The sequence below is a fragment of the Quercus robur genome, chromosome 7 (assembly GCF_932294415.1).
Source record: "Quercus robur chromosome 7, dhQueRobu3.1, whole genome shotgun sequence".
In the NCBI taxonomy this organism is placed as follows: Eukaryota; Viridiplantae; Streptophyta; class Magnoliopsida; order Fagales; family Fagaceae; genus Quercus; species Quercus robur.
The window spans coordinates 12,973,390-12,994,380 of record NC_065540.1 but is presented as its reverse complement, the minus strand read 5'-3'; the positions used below and the strand labels follow the sequence as shown (position 1 = coordinate 12,994,380).

Genomic DNA, 20,991 nt, shown 5'->3' with positions numbered 1-20,991 from the left:
ATGATAAAATTTCACTGCCCTATTGGAGAATGTTAACGAGCATCATGAGCTTTTTAAAACGTCATGAAAAGCTAGATTCTCAATTGTAATGCGTAGTGTCACAAGAAAGAGAGCAGGATTTGGATAACAGCATGACAATTTTCAAAGTTTCTTTAATTGGTATGGTACACTAGATAATCATAAAAGTATGATGCCTTTGATGTCGACTAAAAAGAGTCCAAAGGAATAGAAAGTCTTTGGCACCATTGAAAACTGGTTTAGAGTGAAGTAAAAAAATCTTGTCTTGTGGTTCAAAAGAATATGCAGAAGAACAAAAAGGAAAACACACATTATAGTTACATGGATTGTTTGATTAATCATATTCGCTAGTACATCTCATTAGATCTTTTACCTCAGCAAGTAATCTAGAAAAAGAGAAATCGTCATCCTCGTGAAGGAATAAAGGAAAAGAAGAATTGAGCATCTGATGCTTAAACTAGTGGCCTTTGGTAATGGCTAGGGTCAAGATTCGATTGTCAAACTCAATCCAAGTGGCCCTTCGTCATGGCTTGGGTCAAGGTTCGATCCCCAAACACTTAGTATATTAATTGCCATTAAGTGTATAAATCATGTTTTATTAAAATGGCATTAAAGAAAAGCAAACAATGTCATTGGGAGAGAGGCATTGTTAGACGGCATATCCTTTTATTTTTGGGCAAAAGAGGCACTTCATTAAAGCTTAAGTAGTTTTATAGAGTCTCAGTACAGAGCCTCTTAACAAGCAATGCAGCATCAAAGTCTGGAATTGAAATGACAAATAGCACCCATAGGAGTTAAAATCACTTCAAAATCAAATGCTTGATTTGCTCCTCTTTTCGTTGGTGCATTTGTGAGAAGGCATATTGGATTAGGCATCTGCTGATATGAACTACTGTCCTCGGATCAACTCCTTCCAATTGGGCTAATAATGCAAATGCATGCAAAGCAACCATATTCCTCATGTTGCACCCCAGGCAGGCATTTTAATTTTCTGCTTCACTACTACAGTTCATTCTCAAAAAAAGAATATTATTGAGACCAATCCTATTCTTCAGTGGGGGCTAACAGTAAATATAGATTAAAGTAATTAATAAACTTGATACTAGATAACCACCAACACTAACTTATTTTATTGTAGAACAATCGTTATCATGCAAAGATCTACATGTCCACCAAGTAACAGAACATAGCTCCAAGGTTTTTTTTTGTGTTATTTTATAACTAAACAATTTATTGAAAAGCGCCAAAGGAGACGCATCCACGTATTCGGGAAGTAATTTGTTCAAATGCATATTGACAAATCACATTTACGAATGATATTCACAAGTTTAAAGCTTTCAATATACCTCCACAAGATAATTATCTCACTAATGCCCGTATCTCATCCACCATCCAAAGAGAAGTGACTGGGTGATAACTTGAACCTATCAACCTACTATATAGTTTTGACCATGATCCTCATTGTAATCTTGTGAACAAGAGCAAAATGTATAACACATGAAAGCACAAGAAAAGGACTGCTTACTACCCTTAATTCCCCAACACACAACATAGCAGCATTAGTGATGAAAGCTACACTTCACATTAATAAACTTTCCTTCCAAGTTTGAATATCAATCATGATATGAACTAACTGATTTCTTTGCAGAGTCTAATTACTAAGGACTAACTAAAAGTCCCCATCAACATATTCACATAAAACCATCATATAGCATGGTTTGGCATTAGATTCCTCCAGAACTCTCACTGATGTTGCATTGGCTGCATCTGAAACATTGTATTGTAAGGTCCAAACTGAGATCCGTGAAGGGTGCTCCGGAATAGATTTTGTTCCTGCAGGTTAGGTCCATATGAAGAAATCCCACAAAATGGTTTCATGAACATGTTTACATTTGCTGGGTTGAAAGCCATGGTTGTGGCCTCATATGGTGTTTTCCAGTCATATTGCTGCTGTCTACTGATAACACCCATCTCTAGATGCTGCTGAGGCTGCATAACCATTGCACAGTGATCTGGTGAAGGAGATCTTTTACTGTCTGAAGAGGGAGATTTAGTTTCTGGAACATTGACAGTAGTAATATCATGGATGCTAGACCTTCTCTTATCCTTCCCTCCTGAAAGCTGCCTGATAAAGTACTTCTGAGCATGACTAGCTACCTGAGTAGGGGTCCTAGTGGTCACATAATTGCGAGCGATATTTCTCCAGTCACCTTTACCATACTTCTTGAGACCCAGCAGAAATTGCCTGTAGTTAGAATTAACACAAAATTAAAACTTGCAGGAGGTCGCTAAGAAATTGAAACCCAGACAGATAGAAAAATGAACAATGATAAAGCAATTTTTAATAGCAAATATGAACAGTTAATCTACAAGTCAAATTTTAAACTAATTAACTAGATCTATCAGGAAAAATTCAATTCTCAAACATATACATCATAATATAAGGTTAGCTTCATCATCTCAATTCAAACCTTATGATTTATAGATACAAACAAGAAAACAAATCTTATTATAGGTTCAATTGTAGTGTAAACTAGCATATAACAACAATAACTAAGCCTTAAACCTAAAAATTTAGGGTCTGTTATGGATTCTCAATAAATTAATCGAGCTCCGCCTCATATAGTGTAAACTAGCATCCAAGAGATAGCCAATCATATCTCATTCACATTCCAAATTGTCAGGGCACATATTTTATACAAATTATATACCAAGGCATGCAATACATACCTGTGCTCTTCTTCTGTCCATGGTATCCCTTTCTTCCTTTCCTGATCAGAAGGCCGAGTAGAGGCGCCCCTCTTTCCACCAACACTATAGAATTGTTTCAAATCACCAAAGCCTTGATTGTTCACCCACTCCAGTGTGAAAGAATTACTACCATAACCAGGAATTGGAATCAAGCCCGCCTCTATGTCACTAACATCTTCTTCCAACTCCCTGTACTGTTTCATCACATCTCCTACAGTCTTGCCTGGGATCGTGGCCGCAATCCTAAGCCATCGATCCGGGGTATCCTTATCGTATAAAGCAAGAGCATTCTCGAACTGCTTATTCTCTTCCAAGGTCCAATTAGTTCCCTTGCTTTCCTGATACAACCAGTTAGAATTCTGCAGATAGGAGGCTGGAGACTGAATTTCAATTTCCGGATTCATAGTTATAAACAGTCAGACCGTACAACCAAGGACAATATCAGCTCTCTCTCTCTCTCTCTCTATGGGAGTTCAAAGAGAGAGAAAACCAAGATAGGAAATGCAGGGAAGTGGAGGTCTTATGGCCAAAGAGGTACTAATTAAGAAGCATTTGGAAGGAATCTGAGTACCTTTTTCACATAAGCATAAGGTGAGGAATAGAGAATCTAGAAAAGACCCAACTTTCCAAAACCCAAGGAAAATTCGAGAACAGTGAGAAAACAAAGCAGATCTTATTTTTCTCAAAGATAAACCCTAGAGCTCCACATCAGATCCAAAACCCCACAAAAGAGAAACAAAGGAAAGCAAGGCTTAGATCAAGTCTGTGTGATAAATTTGACAACTTGAAGCTTCACAAAGTGATACACAGAACTTCCAACCATAGAAAAGAAATAAATAAATAAAAAAAGAAACTTGAAAGTTGAACCAGAATCAAAAGGAAAAAACAAACAATACCCAGTTGATAAAAATAGGAGTAGAAGCTCAGAGAGAGAGAGCAGAGTGATTTCTTCAGAAATGAAGTGGTGGTTACTGGTTATAGTACTAGTGGGAAAGATTTTGGCTTTTTTCGCTTGTGGGGTTATTTTCTTTTTTGCTTTTAGCTTGGGAGGCCAAAGCAAAACCGAAAAAAAAGAGAGATAGAGAGAGAGGGGTGAAAGTGTGAATGAAACGAATCCAAATATGTCAGCGTTTTTGTACTAGTTTGCAAGACAAGGATCTATGGAACAGGGATGAATGAAGAGACTAAAATAAGAGAGAGACAGAGATGGGTCAAAGCTGTTGAGTTGTGATTGGTTGATATGGTACTTGTGGGGGGCGTTGCGGCTTAACAAGAAGAGAGAGAGAGAGAAAGATAGAGATAGAGAGAGAATGAGAGAGTGAGAGAGACCAATCACTCCCAAAGTGTCAATCAAAATTTGTGGGACTTTTTGAGAAGGACAAGCTTTGATTGGCTAACGTGCATTTGGGGCATTTTGGTAATTTAAATAAAAAGGGCAAAATGGTGTTGTTTTTAGTGTTGACGTTTAGCTTCATTTATGTCAAAATGCATGTCACTAACATCACCTCATAATTTTTAATTATCATTAGGACTAGTATTTTGCATTAATTCTATAATTTAGGTTAAGATTCATTCAAGTTTGTTTTGGTAAATCTAATTAATGAAGATTTTAAAAATCTATCAGTGGCAACTACAATTTAAATTAAATTAAGTAGACCTACCCTGGTGCCAATGGTGTTGACGTTTAACTTCATTATGTCCTAATGGGAAACCCAAATTATTTTTGATTTTTTATTCAAAATTCTCTAGAGTTTTGAAAATTCTATCCATACAATTTTAAATTAATTAATTGAATTTTACCATGTTATTCAAAACTAGAATAGATAATTAGGAGGGAAAACAAAAATCTCTCTTCATTGTGGATGATCTTTTTTTGTCTTTTAAATTATTCATTTTTTTAGAGTGAAAATTTTATCTATGAAGTTTGCTTCTGATAATTGCAAATTCTATCCATACAATTTAAAATTAATTAATTGAATTTTTCCATGTTGTTCAAAACTCTATAGATAATTAGGAGGGAAACAAAAATCCCCCTTTATTGTGGATGATCCTTTTGTCTTTTAAATTATTCTTTTTTTAGAGGGAGAGTTTTAAATTATAGTGAGAGAGAGATAGAGACTTTACCCGTTTAACTAACTTGAATCTACTTTAAATTATTCTTCTTCAATCGTACAATAAAACTATCCATTCTTTTTAGCCTATCCAAGAAGAGTCATATTATTCATTTTTTTTTTTGAATTTAATATTGTATTTGAATTCAATACTCTATTAAATAAGGCGGTAGTTTTTAAAATATTTTAAATACAAAACAAGATTATTGTTATTATATCTATCATCACTTTTACAAATACCTAATACTCACTAATAGTATAAAATTTGATGTGAAATTCCAAGAGAGAATATAGGGGGGCTTTGTTAGTTCATTCAGTTGCTCATAAAGTTGAGTAAAAAAGGTAACAAAAATAATTCGAACACATTATTGAGAGAGGGAAACGCAAAAGTTAAGAAGATAGGAAAGAAGTTTAAATTATTGATCCAAATGAGTTCAGACAGTTATGCTAAACATATTATTTTGTATAACTGTACTACAGTCTACAAAGCAAGATCTAAGCTAAAGCTAATGGGACTATATCATACTACTTAATTATTGAGGGTGTCCATAAAAAGTTAAAAAGTGAGGATATCCAAAGCAGCTCTATTTTATTCCTTCTCTCTTCCAAAATAAACAATTGCAAGTTGAAAATCTTAACCAATTGGAAAGCAACATTTAAATTACATAAGTTGTAGGACTATTTCTTTTCACCTTTTTTATTCAAGCCGTCATCCACTTTATTAGTTACAATGATGAATCCTTCAATGATGAATCCCATAGCTTTGACAAATATTAGCGAATGATTTATCAAGTTGACAAATCTTTAGACTAAAAATGCAAATTACATCTTATAAAAAAAAATGAAAATTATATTTTTTAAATTTGATTGAAATTTATTTTGGTCTCTTAACTTTACTTTCATTTAATTGAGTTTTTTTAAGTCTCAAATTTGTTCAATTAAAGTTTTTCTTCCAATTCCATTAAAAATTTGTCATTAAATATGCAATTAACTAATGAAAAACAAAATTTAAAAATTCTCACGTTAAAAATTTATAAATTTTTTTATTAATTTTATAAATTTTTTCATGTGAGAAAAATATTATTTTATAAACAAATTTTTAATGAAATTGGATGGAATGTCTAAATTGAGTAAATTTGAAATTTGGAAAACTTAATTGAATGAAATTAAATCCAGAAAACTTTACTATTTCTTAATCACAAGCGCACCACACCATATTGATATTGACCGTTATGTATGCTTTTACTATTTACCTTGTGGCAATAATCAATTAATTATGATGTTGGGACGGATGCTCAGAGTCAAAATTCCCTGTCAAAATGCATTAATGTGTTGTGCAGTGCTATATGCCTCAGTGTTGTACGGGTGAACATGCCCTCTAATTAATTCGGCCTTTTAATGCCCCACTAGTTCAAAACCCATTAATGGATCAACGGTAATTCCAGGGTTGGTAGGTTTTTTTTTTTTTTTTTTTTTTTTTTTTTTTTTTTTTTTTTTCAATAATTAAGATAAAAGGTTTTAAATTTTAAAGACCCCTTTTAAAAATACATATGAGTGAAAAAGTGTATAAAAATAATAATGTAATATTATTTAAATATTGAAAATTATTATTTAAATAACGATAACAAATAGGCCTTAAATATTTCTATTGGATTCAAAAAATGTCAATCAATTAAATTATGAGACTTTTAACTCAGTCTTTTAAGTCACATAATTTTAGGGAAAATTATAGTAAACTTACTTGTGATTTGGCCCGTTTTCATTTTGTCTGTCCATTTTCACTTTGCCTACCCGTAGTTTAAAACTTAACACTTTGCCTACCTGAAGTTACTTCCATTAAGGCTCTATTACCTACCTCTGTTAAAAAGAAGATTAAATATGTATTTTTGCACCATTTTTACATCTCTCTCCTCCCAAAACATAAAACACATAAAAATTCAAGAGAAAACTAGATCAAAATGTTCTATTGGTAAAAAATATTATGCAATTTCTTAGAACTTCAACTTGTATTTGAACTTATCATCTCAACCACAAACAAACTAATTATACATCTGAAAGCAGGATAAAGGCGTATGAGAAAAATTGGATAAAAATTAAAACTCCTAATCTAACTCAACAACATTCAAATAAATCAAATCAAATCTCCTACTCCTCATGTCCAAAAACTTGAAATCTAGAAAAGTTGAAAACCCATAAAAGTTCAAACAACAAAAATTGAAAACCCAGAAAAGTTCAAAAACTAGAAACCCAAAACTGGCACTACAAAAACAATTAGAACCCACAACTGACACTAGCACACCTACAGTCCACAACCACTGCCCCAAAAATTCCCCAATTTGCCCCGATTTCCCCCAAATTTTTCCGAGCAAAACAACACCCAATTGCTCTAACATGAGGTCATCGATTTCACAATGGTGATGGTGACCTCGATGGAACGGCCGTTGAAGGATCGAGAGTCATTGTTGGAGTGTAAGCAAAGTGATTTCTACAACGTTTTGGTGGCGTTGACGAAGCGAGAAGAGGAGCGGCAGTGAGTTGAGTTGCAGCAGAGGAAAGACGAGCTCATCGCGAAGAATTGGTTGATGGGTTCGGAGGAAACTTGGTACGGCATTGACGAGTTTTACCACCAACGACGATGGTGACCTTGATTTCACGACGTTGAGATAGTGCTTTTTGAATTTTAGCGTGAGAGATGAGAGGGATTTTGTTTTTTTTTTTTTTTTGGTGTTATAGAGAAATTTTGTACTTGGGTTATGGGGTATAGTGTGTTACAGGGATATTAAAAAAGGTCCCAATGTAGACCTTTTTTAATGGTTCATCATAAACAATTCTATCTTTCTTACCTTCTTCCTTTCTTGATTTTTTTTAAAGGTTTGCATAGAGACATAAAACCCCATAACCCAAGCTCTTTCAAAAAAATTCATACCCTAATTTTTCAAATCATGTTGTGTTATGTTTTGGTGGTAAAAGTTGTTTTTTAACGGAAAAGCCAAAGGTGGGTAACAGAGCCCTAACAGAAGTAACCTCAGGTAGGCAAAGTGTTAAGTTTTAAATCACGGGTAGACAAAGTGAAAACGGGTCAAACCGCAAGTGGATTTACTGTAATTTCCCCTAATTTTATTATTAAGAGAAAATATGTTGAATTTTTCTTCACGTTCAATTCATTATGGATCGTATAAAATTTCCAAATTAATAGTCATTTTAATTTGCTAAGGAAAAATAACATAATAATTTTGCCCATTTTTTATTATTATAGATAAATAAGATAAAATTTAAATCTATAACATTTTTTAAATGATTATTTTTTATCATTAAGCTAATACATCACTATTGTGTTTTTGTTTTTGTTTTTTTATTATTATAATAAGAGACTTTTAACATTTGAATTAATTAAAACCTATATTTATTAATTTTTTTTAATAAACAAAGGTATCTAGACCTCTTCGAATATCTGACTATCCCCTTTGATATATGCAATTCCCTTGTCGTGCACACACCAAGTTATTATAGGGAGCAATCCCATGGAGGAGGTTTTAAGATAGTGGCAAGAGATTTCAAAACCAAAATCTCATGAATATCATAAGACTTTAGGAACCACTAAGTCAATCCTTTTATTTATATTTATCAATCTTAATGGCACATTTTGTTGGACTGATCAGAATAACCACCCTTTCTGTATTTAATAATGTTCCTAGTCACATTAATTAATTATAAAGAAATGCAAAATGGGCTTTGCTAAAGCTAGGTTACACACGCGCATAGGGATCTCAGGGTCCAAATGAAATGGGGAAGCAAAAGTGGGATCTGTTGATTACTTTAAACCTAAAAGGAGATTTTTCATGGTACTTGGGGCTAATGACTCAAAAGGTGTATTAAGATTGTCATTACTCATAAACAAAATGCTAGATTAAAAAATTATAGGTTAGGTAGACAACACCGTGGACATCAATATTATACAATTCACAAACAACATTACGGTATCAAGAAATAAATTGATACATTACAAAAATGGCTTCCTAAGTTGGTGTATTATATTTTTTCATTCTCTTTTATCATCATGCAATTGACTAATGAATAAAATATAGGTATACCATTCCCACCATTACTTCTGTGGCTTCAAATTTTTTTTTTTTTTAGAGAAAATTGTATGTAAATATTTAAATGTAATAGGGATTTGGATCTGGTACATTACCCAAGGGTATTGCACTAGGTGCAATTACACCACTCCCTCTCACATTAATTTTTACTATTTTCATTTTTTAACTTTAACTTTTTAACTTTTTCAACTTTTTTTTATTTAATAGTTGAAATTGAAAGTTTTTTTTTTTTTTTTTTTTGAACTTTCAATCTCAACGTAATTACTATTGCATCATGTGCAATACTCTAGGTAGGCTATAGCCTACATATATAGGTATCTTCTGCTTTATCTTCATAAAAATATGAGCAAAAATGTTCTCTTTTTTTCTTTACTAATAGGAAAATACAATCACAACTGACAACCAGAACCCTTTTCCACTAACTCATATGCTCCACTTACTGCTCCAAATTATTAAATACATCTTTGTTTGTCCCTTCTGTGAATCGATTTGGTGTTCAAGTTCTCTCTCTCTTAAACAAAGAACAGTCCACAGGTATACATGCTTTTATCCATAGGTAATCCTCAAGTGAAGCTGAAGCTGAAGCTATAGTGAACTTCTATTTTCTCATTAATATCCTTATATTACAATTAAAATACTTAATCTATTTAAAATTTGAGGATAGTCGTTGTAAAATCAGGTTATAATTTGAATTTGAACTGGTTACCACAACTACCATTATTGTTTATTAATCAGTTCTCTCAAATTTGACAATTAGAGATTAAATTCCAATCTCTTAAATACTCACAAGTCACAACTACCCATTTAAACTAAAATTTAAATTATTTGAAAACTTCTGCAACTTCTGTTTCAATCATATCCCTTTCTAATGTTAAAATGTAATGGTTTCCCTTTTTTACCATCTTCCCAAATACTCAAAGTTATTATTTTTTGGTCAAGAGTTTTGAAACTCAATGTCAATTATGGTTTAAATCCATCATTACCTACTTGTTTTAAGCCAAAAAAAAAAAAAAAAAACTACCATTTTCATTGAAAAAGATGAAAAAGTCAGATACATTGGGCAATGTCTTTATAAATATATAATATATTAATTATCATTTAAAAATTTTATATGATTGATATTTTTGGGGGGATTTGGGGAGGGTGTTTCATAACATTGTCAATGTTAGCATAGAAGTAAAAAATACTAGCACATGCATTGTCAATGTTTATAAGCTCTTTCAGCAACACATAAGGGTTATTTTGAATCACATTTTAACGTGTACATGCATGCATGTGGTCCACAATATATTTCTAGGTCGGTATAATAAGAGAGGCAAAAGTAACTTATTAATTGAAAAACTTTGGGAAGGGCCTGTCATTCAATTGATAGACTTCAATCACAACTGTCAAGAAGTTATTCAAATTATGGTTAAAGACTTGAAAGCATGAATTAGTTTAAGAGAATTTGGATGTGAAAATTTCTATAATGTATGCAAATTTGAGGGCAAGAATTCAATCATGGAGTAATTACTATGAATATTTATTTAGTACTTCGAGATAATGGGTTTTATAGGTAAACTTCATGATGAGATCATTTATGTGAAAGGAATGGATATTAAATAAATATTGGACTTTGAAAAAGTATATGTTTCATAAAAATGTAGAACAAATTTAATTATTACTTAATTAATAAGAGAACTTAGAAAATACTTAATTGAAGAATTGCAATTCAAAAAGCACCTTAAATAAACTATGAATATAATAGTCATTAACAAACTAGAAATTTAAAAGACAGCCCATTATTTTGAGTTGAGTTGAACCTATCATTCTTTTCTAGAAGTAGATATCATTTAAAATTATGTCTCACTAAAACTTTCCACTTGTTTCCTCCAGTTATAAGTCAATTTTTAAGATAATCATTCTCCATTTTTTTTTATATTATAACATATTTCAAGTTAATTTTCATTTAATTTAACTAAAGCTAGCCATAGATCTATGTATTATGACTGCGCTCTAATCATTTGTAAGGAAACGCCCAAAATATCACAAAAATTTCTTATTTCAAATTGTATAGACGTTTAAGTGCAGCAATTTACATTTTAGTCCCACACATGTCAAATAAAAACTTTTTTTTATTTTATTTTAACTCAGAGAGGAGGGGGAAAATAAGAACATTTCTTTCACGTTTTTTTAGTGATCCTAACATTACTTGATTGAACTGCCGCATGCAGTTTTAGTACATTTTCCCCCTCCCCTCTGAGTAAAAAAAAAACCTTAGTCTCACATTGATTGTGGTGATGTGTGTTTGTGCACTCATATACTGTTCCGCGGTACAAATTGCTGGATGCAATTTTTGTACTGGCGTGTGGTGTTGAGTTCTATTTTCTCCCTCCCCTCTGAGTATCCAAAAAAAAAATACCTTAGTCCCACATCGATTGTGGTGATGTGTGTTTGTGGGCTCATATACGTACTGGCGTGTGGTGTTGAGTGTCAAATAAAAACTTAAGGAAATAAAAAACTAAAAAAGTGAAAAGAGAGAATACTTTTTATGTGTAGTGGAGCAAAAGATCCAACCACTAAATTATGAATGTTTGAACTTTGGTGCTTTTGTAATTAATTTATTGTTGTTGTTTATTATTTGCTTTTTTATTGAGACTCTAATTATTAATAATGTAATTTTAGGTTAAGAGTTTTATAACTCAACTAGATGCTAACTTGGTATTTTATAATGTTTTTTTAATATAAATTTTTTTTAACAAATAAAGGTATTCAGATTTCTTTGAATATCTGATTATTCTCTCAGGTGAATGCAATCATTTCGTTCTACACACACCACATTACTAATTAAGTAATGAATCTCTTAGAAGTGGCTCCAAGATGTTTCAAATGCACGAGACACTAGGATTCAAACCCCTCCACCTAATTTTTGAATTATTAAAAAAAATATAGTAATGCAGTGTTATGGGTAATATTCATTTGGATTGGGGATAAGCACTATGTCCAATAGGGTAAACCCTACTAATCTTTTATTTCTGGAGGGCGGTGCCTCATTGGTCCTGCCTCCTTTTCGATCCACCCTTGAATTCATGAAGAATAATATACATACATATATTTTTTTCTTAATCCGGAAAAGTTAATGTCTCCCACTCAGACCTCTGAAAGGGTTTACTCTAAGCTTAGTGTTTGTTGGAAATGACAATGACTACATATTATACAAAGCAGAGAGGATTCCATAAACAAATTAAACAAAGATTCTTCTCCTAATTTCCATAAACAATGACAATTGATTATACTTGGTCACGTTAATAAGCTTGTTTCTCTACTGAGGATGTCCATTACTGCATTAGCTCATCTGAGTGGCAGTGCAACTTGCAAAGCCATGTATATAGTATATGCTGCTGCTCCCGAGAAAATAGTAATACTATATATATTCCCTACCCAATTCCAGGTAAGTGTGGGCATGCATGTGGGGCTCCCGGCTTAAAGGAGGGCACTTGGCACTGTGGGGTTGTCAATGTGCCATATACTTTTGACTGCCCGAGAAAATTTCATTTTAAGATTATTGATATTGTGGCTTGTGAACATGCTAGGTAGGATTAATTAGTATGAGGGTCTTTTGAATTAGATCGAAGGATGTAATAAGATCATAGTAGGGTTATTATATCGATCCTACCACCATTATGGAGGTGTGGCTTTGGTAGTAGGAGTTCTCGTATTGCTTTACATGATATTTGGTAAGAGTTAAGCGGTTCAAATAGTGACGTTTCAACAAATGTGTTGTACCCACGATGATAGTCTTATCAAGAAATCAGTGATACACATAGTATTATCAATTATTGTCATGTGACTTGGGGTCGATGAATCTACATCGGACACCTTATTTGTATTCAACAATTCCATTATTTAGATTTTGATTCTAGTATTCTACCCTAAATTTTTTTTTTTTTAAATATATATATAAATCCGAACTTTCATTAAACTGTCTTTCTTTTGAGCATCTAAGAGAGGACCCAGGAAGGAAGAGTAATTACAACCGACATAACTATTGGGAGAATTAATTAAGTTAGCTAGAGTTTAATTGGGTAGGACTGCTCCATTTGCCTCTCTTTTAACCCATTCAAGAGTACCGATAGAAAACAATTTGCTTAGCTCTAAAGCATAACTTATTTAGATATAGACATGCCAGCAACCATCCTCATTAGCACTATTAAGGGCATCCATACATATCTTTGTGTCTCTTTCCACAATGACACTTCGAAATTTTCCTCCTTAGCCAAATTAAGATGCCAAACAATATCAACTGCTTCTGTAGACAGACTATCACACAACAAATTAATGACTTTTGTCCCAAGCTTTAAGAATATTAACATTTTCATTTCGACCTTAAAAAAAAAAAAAAAATCAATATTTTCATTTCAGGCAACCACAACTAAAGAAGTGAAAATAATTATCCAAAAAATAAAGAACTAAAGAAGTGGAATTCTGTGAAACAGCTGCATCAAACCGGGCATCGCCATTCGCCACTGAGCTAGAAAAATGTGCTTGTCTTCCTGTGTTAGCTCTAAGACAACATACTACACGAAGCTTAAAGTTCCAAGGCGTTTATGATTTTTGCAATATTGACCTCTTGAACTCTAATAATTATAGATCCTAAAGCGATATTTTTCGTTTAACGATTTTAGGATTGTAGTATATTAAGATTAGGAAAATTGCACTAACCTTCCCTGAGGTTTATTCAAGTAACACTGACCTCCCACCTACTATTAGATTGTACACTAACCTCCCTTACTTTCAAAATAGTATGGCAAAATACATTTATGCTTTCAGCATCACTTTTTAATTGAAATTCTCATTTTACACTCACTTAAAATTTGTGAAGTTTCCCATTTTATCCTCCACTCACTCGAAACTTCTTTCTGTTCCCAAATTTTTTTTTTTTTTTCTCCTTCTTTTCTAACGTGAAATAAATTCAGCCCTATGATTATTGAATATGTAAAGTAAAGAGCTCCGCATGAGTAAGTAATTATTGAACAAAGCACTTGTTAATTATTGACCTAATCAACCATAAGGACTTTTAGAAGCTAATGATGATTCATGTGTCAATTTTCTAATTAGTGGTATTCTTGCTTGAGTTTTGACTCCATATGTAACTATGGTGAAGTCGTAAATGTGGAGCTAGCAATGGATCGCGCTGTAAGTTCATTATAGTCGTCATATCATCAATTATGGTCTTGACTTGAGGCCATCTTGCTTGGTAAAGGTGATTTGAAAGCTTCTTTCACGTGTAGGCAGTAGGGTTCGAAAGTTTTGTTTAGGTGTAGTTCAAGGAAGGTAAAATTGGAATTTAACTTGCTCTAAAAAATTATTTTCTAAGTAATTGTTTAATTTCCCTTAGTAGATATATAATGGCGTTAGGGTGTAGGGGAGGTAAGTGTAATTTGCTTTGAAAATAAGGGAGGTTAGTGTACAATCTAAAACTAGGATGGGAGATCAATGTAATTTAAGGTTGTGTTTGGCACTATGTAAAATGTTTTCCTAGTGTAAAATATTTTCAAGTGAAAATATTTTACGTAAAGAAAAACATTTTTTGTTGTTTGACTGTATTGTGGAAATTATGCCAGAAAATTATTTCTTGTGTTTAGTCTTACATGTAAGAAACCTATTTTCAAAAAAGGTAAACACAAGCCACCAGCCACTACCACCCAAAATCCATATTGGGAAGAGGAAAAAAACCACCACCACAGCTCCGTTGCCACCAAAACACCACCATTCACATCATCACCACAACAACAAAATCATAAATCAAAGAAACAGAAAATCAAACACAAAAATAAGTGGGGGGCTTGGGGGGTTTGGTTTGAGTTAGAAAGAAAAAGTGAGATGAAAAGGAGAAGACCACCGTGGAGTGGTGTTACCTGGGGTTTGTTGCGGAGGAGCCATGAAGGCTTCACCTTGCCAGATAGAAGAGAAGAAGAGAGGGAGGGTAAGACCGATCCAGATCGAGAATGTCGTGAGTGAGAGTGGAAGAGAGGGTGTGGTTCTTGAGTGAAGGCACTAGATCGGTGACATGCAGTGTTCGATCTAGCCTTGGTTGGTTGGAGGGAAAGAGAGAGAAATAAAGAGAGATGAGAAAGAGAGACGAAAGAGAGGAGGAGGAGGTTACCTTCACTGGCGAACACAAGGGACGACAGATGGAGCATGCAAAGGGATGGCGGTTGAAGTGATGGTGGAAGCTTTTGGGGCTCTCTCTCTCTCTTCGGGTTGTTGGAGTTGTAAGGGAGATGGAAATTGATTGAAGGTAAAATGAACATGTAAAACATTTTACACTCCAAAAGGCTTTATTTTACGGTCAACTAAAATATATTTTTAGTTTGACCGAATTTTCATGTATATCCAAACACCCTCAAGGGTGTAAAATGTTTTCCCAATTTTATTTACATCCGAAACAAACACAGCCTAAGTAAACTTCAGGAAAGGTTAATGCAATTTTTCCTATTAAGATCTTATGATCGGAAATGGGATTTCAACTTTAACAACTATTCTCCTAAGCACCTATCACAAATGACACGAAAGGTCTCGATTCCAAAGTATTATTGCTATCAATTATAAGGATTCAATTTGTGTTGTTTCAGTTAATGGCTTTGATTAAATTAACAAAAAGAAAAGAAAAGAAAAGAAAAAAAGAAGGCACAAGCAAGATCCATTGGAACTTTATAATAAGATAACAATTAGACATGCAAATTCCAATAAATACACTTCCATTAGCAAAAAAGATAAACACATTTATTTCAACAACTAAAATGCTCGCACAAATTTATTCAGACAAAGCTTGAGCAAACATTTTTATTCACTCAAGAAACAATTAAATCTTATGTCTCAGTTGTTTATTAGAACTATTTAAGTCTTTCCTCGAGTTGCCTCTGTCTCTCCCACCATCTTTTTCCAGGTGGTGCTTTCTCTACAAGTATGGTTATAAATATATTCTCTGTGGTTCAGCATTTAGGAAGATCACTTGGAGGAGGTAGAAGTGACTCATTAGGTCCTTTTCCGTTGTCCACTACAAATGCCATCTTAAGACCCCATGTTGTGTGCACTTCCAAATGACAATGCATGAACCAAACTCCTGCAATTGCACAATAGTCAGAAGTCAATAAGGAACCTTCTTCAAAAAAAATAAGTCTAATCACACAAAACTTTTCACAATGTTTTCAAAATCACGGGTTACCATTTCAGCAATTGTGATAGTGGTTGTTTTATTACACACCAATCACAAATGGTTATGTTAGCAGCTATGAAAATTGTCATATCCCTATACTTATTTGAAAAAAAATTATCAAGCCAGGTAGAGACTAGCGAGAATGAAATTGAGGAATTATTTAGGAGCCAAATTTAAAAGCTGGACCTATAAACATTACCTGGATTGTCTGCTAGAAATCTGATTGCAACCCATCCACCAGATGGCACACCAATTGTGTTCCTCTCAGCAGGATCAACAAGGTTGAAACTTTTGGGATCTGTCTTTGGATTATAATTCCCTAGCCCCCTACCAACAGCAAAGAAATTAAACCCATGTAAATGGACTGGATGGTTCTCAGGGGCAATGATTCCAGTGTCTTGCAGAACAAGTTCAACTGTAGAATTGTAAGACAGCTTATAAGCCTTTGTCCCATTATTGGTCTGTAAAACTGATGGTGGAGTACCCGTATAGTTAAAAACATGTGGTGGCTGGCCAGGAAAATCAGTAGTGAAAACACCACTAATGTTGAAGAAATGTGCTTGAAGTAAAGCAGTGGTTGGCATAACAAATGTGACATTGTTAACAGAAGCCACTGCCCGGCTTCCATTACCAGCTTTGCAAGTAGCACAAGGGTTGATTCCTAGTCCGACAGTGAACAAAAGTTTATGATCAACCTTCAATGGGACCTTAGCGGGGTATTTTTTCGAATTAAGGCTTCGGAGAGAGGTTATAAATTTGTTTGCAACTGCTGTAGCATTTTGTGGGGGTGGAATAGTTAGAGTTGTGGGGGAATTAGCAAGTGTGCCTGAATAGTGCAATGTGGCAGTCGCGGTTGCATTATCAACAGTAATATTTGGAGTGTCCAGGAATGGTGAGGCAGCTACTAAGTATTTTCCAGAATTTTGATTAGCAGTTACTAGGACATTGGTGGTTTGGCCAGGGGCAATCAAAATTGTGTCAAGCTTGACTGGTTTTACATAGGTAGCATCTACTTCTACTATTGTGAGTGTATGCCCAGCTATTTTGAAGAAGAGCTCTTCATTGAGCGCAGCGTTGATTATGCGTAGCAAGTAGGTGTTACCACTTTGGACTGGCAATGTGAACCCACCTGCACACGATTGAGATAAGTTACCAAACATAGAGTACAAAGAATTTTTGCTTTATATAACTTAGCGTAAAAGTTTTTATGTGATTTGCTGGGTATATTTATTAAGAAGTACCTTCTGAGGAACAACTTGTGACTGACCCTGGATGGCCATTAATTGTATGAGCATCCGAGACATTTGGAGCTAGTCCGGACTGGAGAGCCTCGTTGATCACGGCTTCAGTGTCTGATTTCCACCATTCAGCTGCAATTCATATGAAAGAATAAAATTGCTTAGGAGTTTGCATTTGAATTACTGTAGGATAGTAAAAATAATTTTATTAAAGTTAACCAGAACGTGTTACAAGCAGAGAGAGATATGGACAGAATTATACTTATATGGGGTAAATTATATTAATTTGGTTTGGTTCTTCAAATTTAAAAAGTTTGGATTTTTGTTTTTAAATTTAAAAAATGAAACAATTTTGTTTCCCTATCAATGAAGTCAATTCAATTTTGGTTTCTAAATATTGGTTTGGTTCAATTTTCATCTTTAAAATATGAGATTAGCTCAATTTTGCCCATAAAAATAGCAAAATTAATCTTGTGCACCCACTTTATGAAGCAAGACTCTCACAAACATTTGGGCCTATACTATTAGCCCACATCCTTGTTAATGATCCGCTCCAGGAAACTGGTACACAAAATACTTTCTCAAAGAATAGAAAGCTCAACCTTCCATTAATTACATAATTTGAAGAAAAATAAAAAGGAAAGAAGATTGACTGACCAACCTATACCAAATTTCAAAAGAAAAAGAAAAATGTTATTCTCACCTAATACGACAACAACTTCCTTGTCTGGTTTAGGGAATGGGTATGGGACACCACGCTTAGGCAAGATGATTAAGGCACCGTGGACGGTTGACCTTAGCCACAAAATATGTGCATGCCAAAGGAGTGTTCCCCGTTGGCCGGTGAGGGTGAAATTGTATACATAACTCTGCCCTGTCTGGATTGGGCATTGAGTTATGTATGCTGGCCCATCTGCCCAACCTGTCCGAAGTTGCCTAACTCCATGCCTACCAAATCATTAAGAAAACAAAGTTATTAACTTTTAAGGTGCAACATGTTTATATAACAAGTTTCTTCGACTTGATGAGATGATAAACTGTGATTAATGTAACATAATTTTCATATTGGTTTATTACAGATTCCGTTTTTATCATCTTACAGTTGTGAACAAAATCTGTGAAATTTGTTGTGTTTGTATGCATGACTATTTATCTTATTTAAATATTTTATATATGCATGTTGAATATAAAGGTTTGAGTAATTTATAGTGTTGAAGTGGATGATTTGGTAGTTTTACCAGTGGATGGAGACATTATATGAGACATGGTTGACGACCTTCACAAGCACTGTATCGTCTTCCCTGGCATAAAGTGTGGGTCCTGGAAACTTGCCATTCACGGTGACAATGGGCTTGGTTGAACAGAGTCTGGTAGTATTTCTCAGCACCACCTTTACACGTTACCCAGAGATCAAAATCAACATGTTAGACTATAAAACTTGAAAGCAACATTGAAAAGTACTCAATTGTCTTAATGAGTTTGTTAAGATATTACTATTAATGCACAGTGGTCTCGTAACAACTAGAGGGTGTAATATCTATGTATTTTTTTTTCTTTTTTTTTCCTTCTTTTTTAGGTGGTAGGATTTGTTCAACTGATGATAGACTTTCGCTTTCAGAATAAATGAAATATGATTGGTTTATGATTTTGATATTTTATATCCTCGCAAATCAGTTTTATTAGAAGAAAAAATGATTTAAACAGATGAAACTGCTTGAGAAGTATAAATTAATTATTATACTAAGTATATATATTTCTATAAGCAATTATTATGGAGCTCTAAAATTCAAATCGTGGCAAGTCTTAGTCTTATCATTATATATTTCCAAAAGTTGAGAAAAAGCTTAAATCACATGACTTGACTTCATGGGAAAAAATGAGTCTCTTGTGATGACCTCTGACTTTTAGTGTCAGGTTTATTATGTGAAATTAAAGTTAGAGTGATGTTACCGATATGATAAAATTAATTAACTACATAAACCTTGTAAATTAATATGTTACTAATCACACAAAAAAAATGATTTAAACATTTAATAATTATGTAATTGAAGTGAAACTATTATATCACATTAATTTGTAAATCATTTATAGTTAAAATTAATAATAACTTTAACATATTCTTTAAAGTTAAAAGGTAGCTAACATGAATGCTTGAGTGACTGCACTCAAAATACTTCATACTATACAATATTTTTAGTGTCAGGTTTATCATGTGAAATTAAAGTTAGAGTGATGTTACCGATATGATAAAATTAATTAACTACATAAACCTTGCAAATTAATATGTTACTAATCACAAAAAAAAATGATTTAAACATTTAATAATTATGTAATTGAAGTGAAACTATTATATCACATTAATTTGTAAATCATTTATCGTTAAAATTAATAATAACTTTAATATATTCTTTAAAGTTAAAAGGAAGCTAGCATGAATGCTTGAGTGACTGCACTCAAAATACTTCATACAATACAATATTTTTGGTACATAATTGCATAATGCAAAATTTTAATGGGAGAAAAGAAAGAAAGTGAGAAAAATTATAATATTTGGTACACAATTGCATAATGCAAAATTTTAATGTGGGGAAAGAGAGAGAATGAGATAAATGAACAATCAGTGAAGGAAAATTCTCAATATATATACATTCATGGGCAGACTAGGTCTAGCTTGGCTTGAGCTCCAACACAAACTTCATAGCTCCATACAATGGCAATTATATTAAGAATGAGGAAAGAAAGAATTAATGTATACTTACATTAAACTTGTAGTTACGAACTCTGCATTGGACCAAAACTGGAAAAATGCACACCACAAGAACTAAAGCTCGAACCCAGAAATAATTCATTTCTTTGCTCTTTGATCTTTTCTCAATATCTCACTTTAGTTCTTGTCCTTACCTTTTGTTTTTCTTAGCTTGTTGCAGTCATGAAAGACTGGCCAACGCACTCTTATAGTGAAATACAGAAGCTTTGCTCCAACGTCGTTTTTTCTAGGTTAGGTGGACTACGGGATTCTTGTTTAACAAGATAGAAAACGAAGGCTTCCCTCGATAACTTGCATGCTACATAAAGGTGTTAAGCTTCTCGTGCCATTCTCACCTGATTAATTAAAAACCTTATTATACTAAAATTAAACTCAGGTTTCATATGTTACTTTATACTCGCCTCAGTTGCACTCCACTTGGGAACCTGGCTAACAATCATTGCTTTGATACAATATGTGGTAACTAACCTATTCAATCACCAGATATTTATTCCACAATGAAATAATTTAAGTCATTAAATCTAAAGCTATAGCGTATAACCCAATTTTTTATTAATAAGTTAATGAAGGCAGAACTAACTTTTTGATAAGTACATACATTTATGCCAAGCTTAATTACCATTCATAAATCACCATTTAACTTTTTAAGTGGTTTCTTAGTCAACCCAGCTAGTGGCTCCAATAAAATCCATTGAAGTTTTACAACACATAGCTTGCTTTTACATATGACTAGACTAAGGGTATGACATATAAAATTTTTTTTTTCAATGATATAATTTAAATTTTCAACCCATAAAATTCACTTCATGAT

At 33.2% G+C, this 20,991-nt stretch overlaps 2 protein-coding genes across 2 annotated transcripts; both read right to left on the bottom strand.

Annotated features, from left to right (window-relative positions):
• Positions 1–1,577: 1,577 nt before the first annotated feature.
• Positions 1,578–3,907, bottom strand: LOC126692319 (transcription factor DIVARICATA). The gene is made up of 2 exons (XM_050387881.1): positions 2,749–3,907; positions 1,578–2,263 (listed from the first exon to the last, which is right to left on the bottom strand). The coding sequence occupies exons 1-2, from the start codon at positions 3,171–3,173 to the stop codon at positions 1,762–1,764; spliced, it is 927 nt and encodes a 308-aa protein (XP_050243838.1). The 5' UTR covers positions 3,174–3,907; the 3' UTR covers positions 1,578–1,761.
• Positions 3,908–15,700: 11,793 nt separating this feature from the next.
• LOC126692318 (laccase-4) lies at positions 15,701–20,351 on the bottom strand. The gene is made up of 6 exons (XM_050387880.1): positions 20,173–20,351; positions 18,652–18,803; positions 18,117–18,361; positions 17,417–17,545; positions 16,375–17,304; positions 15,701–16,082 (listed from the first exon to the last, which is right to left on the bottom strand). The coding sequence occupies exons 1-6, from the start codon at positions 20,260–20,262 to the stop codon at positions 15,952–15,954; spliced, it is 1,677 nt and encodes a 558-aa protein (XP_050243837.1). The 5' UTR covers positions 20,263–20,351; the 3' UTR covers positions 15,701–15,951.
• Between the last annotated feature and the right edge of the window lie 640 nt (positions 20,352–20,991).

Excerpts from the sequence above, each read along its gene's own strand:
- LOC126692319 (XM_050387881.1), bottom strand. The coding sequence starts at position 3,173 with ATGAATCCGGAAATTGAAATTCAGTCTCCAGCCTCCTATCTGCAGAAT. Across the intron at positions 2,264-2,748 it reads TGGACAGAAGAAGAGCACAG|GCAATTTCTGCTGGGTCTCA; the intron begins GTATGTATTGCA and ends TTCTAACTACAG.
- LOC126692318 (XM_050387880.1), bottom strand. The coding sequence starts at position 20,262 with ATGAATTATTTCTGGGTTCGAGCTTTAGTTCTTGTGGTGTGCATTTTT. Across the intron at positions 17,546-18,116 it reads GGAAGTTGTTGTCGTATTAG|CTGAATGGTGGAAATCAGAC; the intron begins GTGAGAATAACA and ends TATGAATTGCAG. Across the intron at positions 16,083-16,374 it reads ATTTCTAGCAGACAATCCAG|GAGTTTGGTTCATGCATTGT; the intron begins GTAATGTTTATA and ends GTGCAATTGCAG.